The 10534-nt window shown below is 38.2% G+C and overlaps 1 protein-coding gene across 1 annotated transcript in view; it reads right to left on the bottom strand.

Annotated features, from left to right (window-relative positions):
* The window catches only part of LOC104494651 (AP-1 complex subunit sigma-2), an 18388-nt gene that overhangs the window by 6131 nt on the left and 1723 nt on the right, over window positions 1-10534 (bottom strand). Inside the window, exons 2-3 of the mRNA XM_010137515.1 lie at window positions 3736-3844; window positions 2664-2801 (exon numbers count right to left, since the gene is read on the bottom strand). Of these exons, the coding sequence (XP_010135817.1) occupies window positions 2664-2801; window positions 3736-3844 (247 nt within the window). The remainder of the gene's footprint in view (window positions 1-2663; window positions 2802-3735; window positions 3845-10534) is intronic.

The following is a 10534-nucleotide window of genomic DNA, read 5'->3' as shown; positions in this document are numbered from 1 at the left end:
AGGGGAGGGGTGTGGTTAGGAAACAAATATTTAAACAGAGCACATTCCTGAAGAGCTAACAAGAAAGTGAAGGTGAAAAAGGCTCAGAGAGTTTGTTTCAGGCACAGGAACTCCAGCAGTTCGTAAGTGGACTGCACAGCACCAAGAACTTAAAGACAAACTGAACTAAGTGCTCAGAAACAGAAGCACGTCCTGGAAAACTGCCACAGAAAATAGAAGCAGGCAAGGCTATTAAGAAAAAATTCACTGTTCAGCAATTTATGCCTCTGCGTATTTTCTTTTAACATCTCACAAATAGACACTTAATGTATCTGTAATGATTGTCCTTTGTGTAAGAATTCTGTTCAGCTTTTAATCTTTAAGGTGCTTCATACATTCATGTATGTAGTGTTAACGTATTAATAATGTGTATTCAACTCCAATTAATAATTTTTAAATTAGGCAATACGAGTATTCAGGGCCAAATACTAGTCCTTTTTTTGCTCATAATTAGAATCTGACATGGTCAAAAACAAACACACAACAACCCTGCTAGAAATGGTTTGTGTTTGGAATCAAACCACATTTCATTCCAACAGCTTTGAAGTGTTCTAGAAAGTAGAAATTACATGAAGGTACCAGAAAGTCTCCAGGGGTGACAAACTATTATTTTAACAACCCTCTTCATCAAACTCAGCATGCATAGAGCAGCCGTTGACACAAAAACAAACCTCTGCAGGAAGAGGCCAACTTCATTGGAAGCTCAATTTAAATATGAACTCAGACTTTTACAGGTTTTATAAACTAAAAATCAGATATATGGAGTAGTTTTATACTTGATCAGTCAATATAATAAAACTAAGAATGAAAAACATAAAAGTCAATCACAAAAGATTTAATAAACCTTGACAGAATAGAAAATCTCACAGAGACAGGGAAAGGAAGGGTAATCAGAGTTGCCCCTATCAGGGCAAGGGAAAAGCCACCCATGGAAAAAGTGATACCTCCTTTTGTGTAAAATTTTTAACTTGAAACTATATTAAGTGTTAAAAAAAGAATGATAAATATTTGGATAGAAAATCAGTAATTAATTCTAATTAATTAACTAATTAATTCCCAACTAATTAATTCCTAGAAGTAGAATGCATTTAGAAGAGCCCAAAGAAAATGGCGAAAATAAAATTCAAAATCAGTAAGAATGAGAGAAAATACAGTAATTCTATCTTACATAAAATCAGCTGTGCATTTGCAGGAAAGAGACGGGAATAGATAACTAATCCGTTATACCTGTTTTTTTACACGAAGAAGAGCAACAGATTTTAAGAGAATAAACAGATTATTTTTCCTTCCGCTTTGTAAACTGCAACAGGACTTCTGGTTAAGATAATTCCTTCTGAGAGTTAAGAAAGGCTTAACAAAACTGCTAAGAACACAGGCAGTAAATAAGCGCATGTGTTTCTTTCCTAGAAAAAGATGGAAATCTGTGTGCAATGACTGATCTTGTTCATGATGCTAAGTAGCTGTTGACAGACAAGAACTTCAATGTGCTGCGGATTTGCCTTTACACTGGAAACATTATAAACACAACTACAAGGGTAAAGTATATTACGTGTTTCCCATCCTACTAAGACCACATTCAACAAAAGAAGAGCACCAAGAATGCTTATATGAGAATTATGCAATTAACTCTCAAGATAAAATAACAAATTGAAGGTTCACAAGGGGAAAAAAAATAGAGAAGCTTACATTTATATAGAATCTTATCAATGAACCTCAGTACATTTAAAAAATTAAGGTTTGCCATCCCTATTACAGCATATGTTCCACTGACTTGACACACGACTGATGACTCCCTCAGCACACTAGAATTTTGTGACTTCCACTTTGGCATTATACTGACCTCAAGACTACAGTAATTCAGTTAAAAAAAAAAACAACAAACCAACCACAAAAAAAACCAGCAACCAAATAAAAAAAACCCAAGCAAAATAAAAATCAGCACAGGATGGAGAAACATGGGGGAAAAACACTAAGGTTTTCTACAGAATTGCACCCCTTTCCATCAAATGTTTTCCAAAGAAAAATAGTAGAGATGCAGTCTGTCTGTCTGTCTTCAAAGTTTATAATGAACAACAAAAGCATTCAAAGTGAAAAAACAAATGTTCTTATAGGTCATCCTGTATGTTTCTATGGCACTATTATTGCTTTGTCAACTTAAGACAGAAGTGTTCCAGAGTAAGCAGCCTACAGCAGAAAAGCAGGTCTTTAGAATAAGAACTATACCTGAATGAGTCTCAAAGAAGAGAGTCTAGCTTCTGGATTTCAGCAATGAAACAGTAAAGAAGTAAACATGCATCAGGTATGACAAAAAACTGGTGGTTGATTAATAAAAGGAACACATGAACAAAACTAAGTTAAAGCGGCATGAACTATAATTATCTGGATATACACACAAAACGGCCACTTGCATTTCTAGCAAAACACAAAAAAAAAAATCACAGTAGGCTACAATATACACGCAACAAACAGAAGAGCAGATAACATCACCATCTTGCACAATTAGAACAACTAACTACGTGCTAAGCATGCTCAAAAGCACCTTTACAGGCTTAGATAAATCGGAGCCTTTTCAGGTCACGGCCTACCATGCTGATGTTTCGGCCAGAGCAGTCGAATTTGCTTACCTCCTGTAAAAGGTCTGCCTGTTCAATGGCTTTGAGAACATTTTTCTTCGAAGTCTCCTGAACTTCCCCTCCTAAAAGGAACTCATCCAGAATGAAATAGGCCTTTTCAAAATTGAAGATGATATCAAGTTCACACACCTAAAAAGAATATCAAGCATTATTGCGAAGTGTGAGGAAACTATCTCTTGAGGTGTATCACCTTCACAAAACTTGACTTGTTTAACACCTTGGTTTGGTGAAGCTGTAGCCTCAGGCTATAGCCTTTTAAGAAATGGGGCAACAACAACAACAAAAAAATCAGTCCTTTGAGGAAAAAAGTAATAAACTTTTTCTGGTTGCGTTAAAAACAGCTGTAGCAACATCTTTGAAAAACGCCGTCATTGCTAACAAGGGTTCAATTCACGACTGTCGGTATGACGCGGCTCTTAATGCAAGAGAATATATCACCATAAAAGTTCTCTTCTTGCCTGCTGGTCCAAAGGCATATTGTGCAATCTCACAGAAAAATGTGAACACACAATAATCTCAAGTATCTTATTCATCCTGTGCATTTCCTAGTCAGAAGGACTACAAAGGCATAAGGATGAGCAGTATTTTTTCTAAGAGTGCTAATGTACATTATGGCAGTTGTTTGCGTTTGCTGTCTGGATAAGCAGAAATCTGTCTTTCCTTAACACTCCTCCTAGTTCACAATTAACTGCCTGCTTCAGAAGCAGGTTAAGAAGTGCTCATATACTAGAGCAGTCCAGGGAGAGGGGAAAGCTGGGCACCTGGGCAGAAAGGTAAGGGTAAAATTTGACCTGACCTCAACTGAGACTGCTACAAAATGAAATAAATACAGGCAATTAACAGATTAATAACAGTCTTCTCCCAAATTATTAATTTAATTTTGCATTTTAACAGTTAGATAGGCAACCATCAGTATAGTTTGGCCAAGCAAGCAACATAAAATGTGTTAGATGCACCTTTTCAACAGCGACTCGATTATGATTTTTAAAAGTGCTGTGGGCATAAAACAAAATTACATAATATAAAAAGACTGTGATCTATAAAAATTAAATCACTAACTCACACTGCCAAAATACTTGTCAAGAAGTTCTACATAGCGATGAATTATTTCCAGAGTTATTAGTTCATTGTCCTGATCTTCAATAGCACAGCAGAAATAGAGGCTTGCGTATCTGTAATAACAAAATAATACTGATGTTAGCACAAGAGCACGAACAAAATGAATGTACTTGAGATGTAGTATGTTCTCAGTAGTTCTTCATACTGAAGTTTAGCATACTGCTTCTCTAAATTAACAGCCATGCAAGTTCTACCAAGGAATGTCTGAAAGACCAGCAGTCATAGGCATGTACAAAAGGGATCTGTCTCCTCGAGTCAATCAAGATTTCAGTCTTCACCATCTGTTAGCAGATGGAACTAATTTAGCCTAAGACATGGCTGGAAAAGGAAACGTATTTGATTTTTCGGCCTCCTGGCACAGTTGTAAGACAAGGTATTTTCTCTACTATCTCTAACATCCAAACACTGGTATACTAATCAACAGATTCAATCTTAATTCTTTATCACACAAGCTACACAAAGAGATACTAAAATCTATAAGAAATGCCTTGGGAAAGACTTATTGAATTAAAATTTAATTGGCCTTTACAGAGAATTTTAAAAATGCCTAAAACCCTCTAAAACTAAAGGCATATACCCCAACTGCTATTAAGTCAACAACTCAATCACTACCAACCGTCCTGGTATCAGACTAACCAGAGCCATCAGCTAGTTTCTAGCAATCCACTTCCACCTTGGAAGACAGGGAATTCTTTACTTCAGACATGATCTTGAGCTCCAGTCTGACAAGACCACCAAATTCTACTGTGCTCTACCATACACTTGTCCAAGTCACATTTGCTGATGCAAAACAAAACAAAAAATTAAAAACCCTTCAGTTTTTTTCTAAAGTGCCAAAACCACATGCTATACAGACAATGCAGCACAAATCCATTTTCAAGTAACACCTGTTGTAACCGATAATTTACATGAACCAGAAAGAGCTTTTGTTTGCCCACGTAGAGAGGACAACTGGCCACATCAAGCACTCTGAGTAGCCAGCCCTACTGAAAAAGAAGTCATTCACATCTGTATGCTAAGTTTAAGATGCCTATTTGTTTCCCATACACAGAAACACAATATGTGTAATGTTTAAAAAGTGTTTGTATCAGCTGCGACTTGTAAGCCCCCAAAGAATCCGTCAGGGTTTTTGTTAATAAGTCCTGCAAAAAAATGTTGCATTTTGCAGCATGTTCAAATTTGTCTCCCAACCACTCATCTAACATCATTTATGACCTGGAAGTCCCCCCACTCTACTCTCGCTGAGTCAAATTGCTATGGCCTCATCATGAACTTTAATTCGAAAGTTTTAAAATACTATAAAAAAATTAATTACTGCCTGCAAATTCTTTCCATCCTATCACAAAACAAGATGGGAACAAGAGAAGAAGACACCCCCGCTAAAGCACTTGCATTTTCATTCTCATGCTCTTTTCATCTCTTCACCAAGGCGACTGACTGGTCAGCTCATCAGAAATCCTATATGAGCGCAACTCTTTTGATTTTACACTGTTGTGTTTGTGCCTCACTAACTTTTCAAAGACATTTACAGTCATTGCAGTAGTGTGCAAGATTCAATCTGTACAGTTAAACTGCTCCCTTACAGTGCTTAAACACAGTCTGAATCACACACCAGCAGACCTTATCAAACCAAATTTGACTCAAATATTTGAAATGTATCCACATGGGATACTTAGTCCTTTTGCGTTTCCCTGTTACTTAAGGGTCTCTTTTGATGCACAGAACTATTTTATGCAAACACCCAGAAAAAAAGTGGGGAGAGAGAGAAGGAGACTTCCCAACATAAAATACTTTGTCAGAAAGTGGTTTGCTGTCAGTGCCATTTAAAAGAAAATATAACATACTTTTGAAAGACTTTATTTGGCAGCTAGTGAATAGACTACACATTCAAGCTCTCTCAAATGCAGAGAGAATGAATGCTGAGAAACAAAAACTACTCAGTGGACATCTTCACAAAAAATGGAGGCTTGGGTATCTATCAGTATATGCAGAGAATATTTAAGTATTTTAAGTAGCAACAGTGACTAATAGATCACTAATCAAACAAAACAAACGCAGGTTCAATAATCCTACATGGCAAGTGGCAGAGGAGTATGAACAAGTCAGCCGTCACTGCAAAGGGCATGAGCATACTACAAAGGTATACCTTTTTTCAGACCCAAACTCTTAAAAGTAATTTTTTTGAAATTTTTCTTTGTAGGCCAGGGCTTCAGAAAAAAGTGTTCATGTATAGTCTACAGCAGAAAAACTAGAGGTTTTACCAAGTGTAGAAGCTTACAGGGAGAGTGTCCATATAACGACAAGCAGATCACTGTACTCTGGCTAAAAAAGATTTCTGCTCTGCAGAAATGAGCTCTTCCTAATGAGCGCAGCAGAAACGGGCCCTTCACATGCACCAAATAAAAAGGCACATCCTGATCGTGAAGTATGCCACTCCACACAAAAGCAAATGTAGTGCAGTCCATAAAAAGCATTCTGCTGCTTTTATTCCTACTGCAGCTGTAGGGTGTTCGTATCGGTAGGTATTATGAGGAGAATCTTCAAAACACAACTCAGCTGCTTACACTCATTTAGGGAAATATTTTAGCAGAAATATCCTTCACTTGTCAGACATGGGACCAAAAATAGGGATAAAAACAGTTTGGAAAAATCACCTAAAAATGTAATATGGAATAAAAGAACAAAAAGGAAACACAGGAGGTATAAATACAAATAAACACAAATATAAGGACAAATTCCTGCCTTCAGACAGTTGACCTTAAGGTGTCAATTTTTTTGTGATAGGAAACAAAATCATGAACCTCCCGCTTCCATAGCTGTAACAGTTCAGTAGTGGAAGCCTCACAGTTGGAAGACAATGCTTCAACAGAGTTCTCTGCCAGGTTCAGTGACTCTGCCAGGTTAGGTCACTGCAGGCAGAGCATAACTTGCAAATCCTACCAGTTCAGCGGTGTTCTCCTACTAAATGAGAGAACATCTGCTTTAAGTCATTCCTGGAAGATTGTCACCAGGTAAAGCTGCAACCAAGCCACGTCAGCACCTAAATCATTTCCCAGTAGATCCTAACTGCACAAATTTAAAGCTGTATTACAAAGGTTGGCAGAAGCAGAGCTGAAGAGCAAATGACAACCAAGCTGCCTTTAAAAGGCAGACAAGTGCTTAAGGGAGCACCTGTGATGTGGTAATAACTGGAGCCACTAAAAAGTTGTGCTTGGCAAAAAAATATTTTCTCCTCCAAAAAACTTCTATGTTTCTTTAACAAAACAGTAAGTTCTGAAACTCTAGGACAGGCGGATCAGTCACGGATACAGAAATCAACAATAACACTACCAAAGTTAAGTGTTTCTTTTGCAGTTTCTCATTTCAGCAAGGCTATACCCCCAGTAGATTCAGAAAAGAACAAAAGTTTGGTAATGATAATCCTCTAAGCAAGAGCTGCTGCTTCATGATGTGAGGTCCTCCTAGTGACACATGAACTAGTCCTGTACAAAGAGAACCTGAACAAGTTAAAATAATCAAACCCAGGCACCTAACTCACTACAGCACTCAGTCAGTTCTACAGAGCCGCCCAATCAACACCACAGTAACACTTTGAACAGATAAAACCAACAGCTAAGATGCATGTGAAGAGAGGGAGCATATCACCTGCTGGGCACAGACCACCAGCCACGTGAGTGCGCCCCAGGTTCGCAGTAAGAGGGACTACTTGCAGAATGGGCTCTCTCATCATTTCTTTCAATGGGGGAGAGTACAAAGAGTTTTACAACTTTTTTCTTCCTAAGATTATGAGTATGGTACTGGGCACTGGTGAGGCCACACCTTGAGTACTGTGTACAGTTTTGGGCCCCTCATTTCAAGGGCACTGAGGTGGTGGAGAATGTTCAGAGAAGGGCAAAGCAGCTGGTGAAGGGTCAAGGACAAGCCTTATGAGGAGCAGCTGAGGGAACTGCGGTCGTTTATCTGGAGAAAAGGAGGCTGAGGGGAGACCTTACTGCTCTCTATAACTAACTGAAAGGAGGTTGTAGAGAGGTGGAGGTTGGTCTCTCTCCCAAGTAAAAAGTGACAGGACAAGAGGAAACGGCCTCAAGTTGCGCGAGGGAAGATTTGGGCTGGATATTAGGAAAAATTTCTTTACAGAGAGGGTTGTTAAGCACTGGAACAGACTGCCCAAGCAAGTGGTAGAGTCACCGTCCCTGAAGTGTTTAAAACATGTATAGATGTGGTGCTGATGCACACGGCTGAGGGACCCTGACAGATGGACTCTGATTTTAAAGGTCTCTTCCAACCAATGATTCTGTGATGGTTATTTTATGTTAAAGTAAATAAAAACTGCCCAAACATTAAGGGTAGCACAACCTATGATAGTTTTAGAACTTTATACTGCAAATACAGTTTCAAACTGACATGAAAGCAAAGCCACAATACTTAATTACAGATCAACAATAGTCAAGTCCCATGATCTCAGTTAATCAAATGCTAACGAGGTAAAATTTACATAGAAATCAGTTATTCTGCAATTTCCAATTCTGACTACAATATACTACACAATGAAAATAACACAGACTGCCAGAAGCTAATAGTAAGCAGTGGAGCCCTTCAAAGAATCAAAAAAAAAACCCACTTCCTTTATTAAGTTCCTTTTTTTAATAAAATTAGAGATTTTAACTTCTAACACATTTCTCTGACACAAAGAGAAAGCTGCATGAACTTCTACCCTATATGCTCCAAGACCACTACAGTTAGTTTTTAAAATGAAAAAATATGAAGAGTGATCATTAACTGTGTTTGCTGAGTTTCTAATCGGCTGTCGGCAGAAGATTCCCTCCCTGTTTTCATAAGGTGCAGTTGTTGTTGGCTTCCCTTATTTGAGGGGGGTTTTTTGTTGTTGCATTTTTTTTCCCCCTCAGCAAGTCACTTCAAATCTTTTATTTGTCTCTTGAAGTTGTAAGTTCACATCCTTTTTCAATCTTCGGGTGTCTACCAGCCTGAAAAACTCTGCTCCAAACAAGCTACAGAGCATGTAAATCCGAAATCACGAACCATGTCAAAAACAGAACACCTTTCCATCTGTGTTTTGTAGAGCTAAAGGAAAAAACTAAGAGAACTGACCCTATTTTGCAACTATTATCAGTGCTACACGTATGAAATGAAGGAAAGTAAAAATTAGTCACGCATTCAGATAGATTTTAAATGCTTAGTTCTATTTTCTTGAAGTTTCATTCAGAAAGCATCCGATAAAGATAAAATGCTACAGATCTAAAGAGGGTAATCAAAACAGCCCAGTTTTCTTGATACACGTTACACATCAGAAGACAGCAAAATCTACTGGCTTGCCAATTTTGCATTTGAGCTCATTCTGTTCTTGCAAAAGGTACATCAATGAGACCCTTGAGTATACTTCTAATAACGCTAACCATTCTTTGAGTTGCAATATCTAGGTCAATTCTCTCTTACACGTTGACAGTAAATACACTCTAAAAACAAGAACAGAACATCAATTTCAGCAATTTAAGACTTAGCACTATGCACATGCAACATGTACAATAGCGCTACGCACGTATTTTATAGCTTACATGTAAAAACATTTGCACCAGCAGGTTCAGATCCTTTCCTGTCACAGATCAGATGAGATCTTAGACTTTACAGTAAAGATGCTCAAAAGTCTTTTGTCTATGAGCAACTGGGAGCACCTTTTGCCATTTCACAAATCACACTGCAGGTGCTTCTCTTTTAACCACCCACCTTTCAAAAAGGATTAGACTTTGACTATTATGGTTCTCATCTTGGGATTATCTACTTTTGAGCTATAACAGAGCTCCCTTTTCAAAGAAATCATACTAGTTGGTACTCATTAACTTTAATTACTATGTGATGACTGGAAAAAGCCCCACAAACCTAAAAGTTGTCATTGTTATCAGATAGAGGAATTTTAACTACCAACTCTTATACCCAGTGCTTCAGTGATGTTTTAGCATAACAAAATGTGCCAAAAAAAGCAGAAGTAAAACAAGATTTGAGATGTTCATCAGCTTGATAAAAGCTAATCTCAAGGAAGATTTCAAAGGCTAACTGTACCAGATTAATTTACAGACAGTGAAATAAGCGACTGCAGTCAAGCACCCCACCAGTCTAGCAGATGACTACAATCTATGCTTGGCCCAAAAAGGTCTAGATACATTTCCCAGCAGTTTTCTCCATTCTCCTTGACCACAGGACCCACACCACACTACTGAGATACATGAACACCACAACCTGCAGCAACTCATAACACTCATACCCGAATTTCCACCAGCTCTCCAGACACAAAAGGACATGACGAGCAGTTGTGAACAGCAATAAGAGAGGGAAAGCGCTGTGTGGAATCGACTCACCAGCAGAACAGCTGTTCAAGATTGAGCAAGGAAAGAACAGGCTGGCCTATTCACACCTGATTTTTCTGATCTAGTCCCATACAAGCCCATCTGAAAGAGCATTTACAGGCATTATTGCTTAAGGGACCACACAAAGCATTTGAGCAGGCTTGTCTACATATACATACAAGTTTTGTGAGGAAATGGATAGGCAGAAGAAAAAAACGTGTGTGCTTTAAGCACAGCCTTACTCATTACTCCTCCTCCTGTTAAAAGAACTATATGCATTAGATCGATAACATACACGTGCATGACATTACATGCACCAATGGACGTATGAAAGCAGGACCTGAAACACCTAAACCTTTTTGATTCTACCCATTTGGTGCACTG

Source organism: Buceros rhinoceros, unplaced genomic scaffold, assembly GCF_000710305.1.
Source record: "Buceros rhinoceros silvestris isolate BGI_N320 unplaced genomic scaffold, ASM71030v1 scaffold7376, whole genome shotgun sequence".
Taxonomy (NCBI): domain Eukaryota; kingdom Metazoa; phylum Chordata; class Aves; order Bucerotiformes; family Bucerotidae; genus Buceros; species Buceros rhinoceros.
This window is presented reverse-complemented; position numbering and strand designations above follow the sequence as displayed.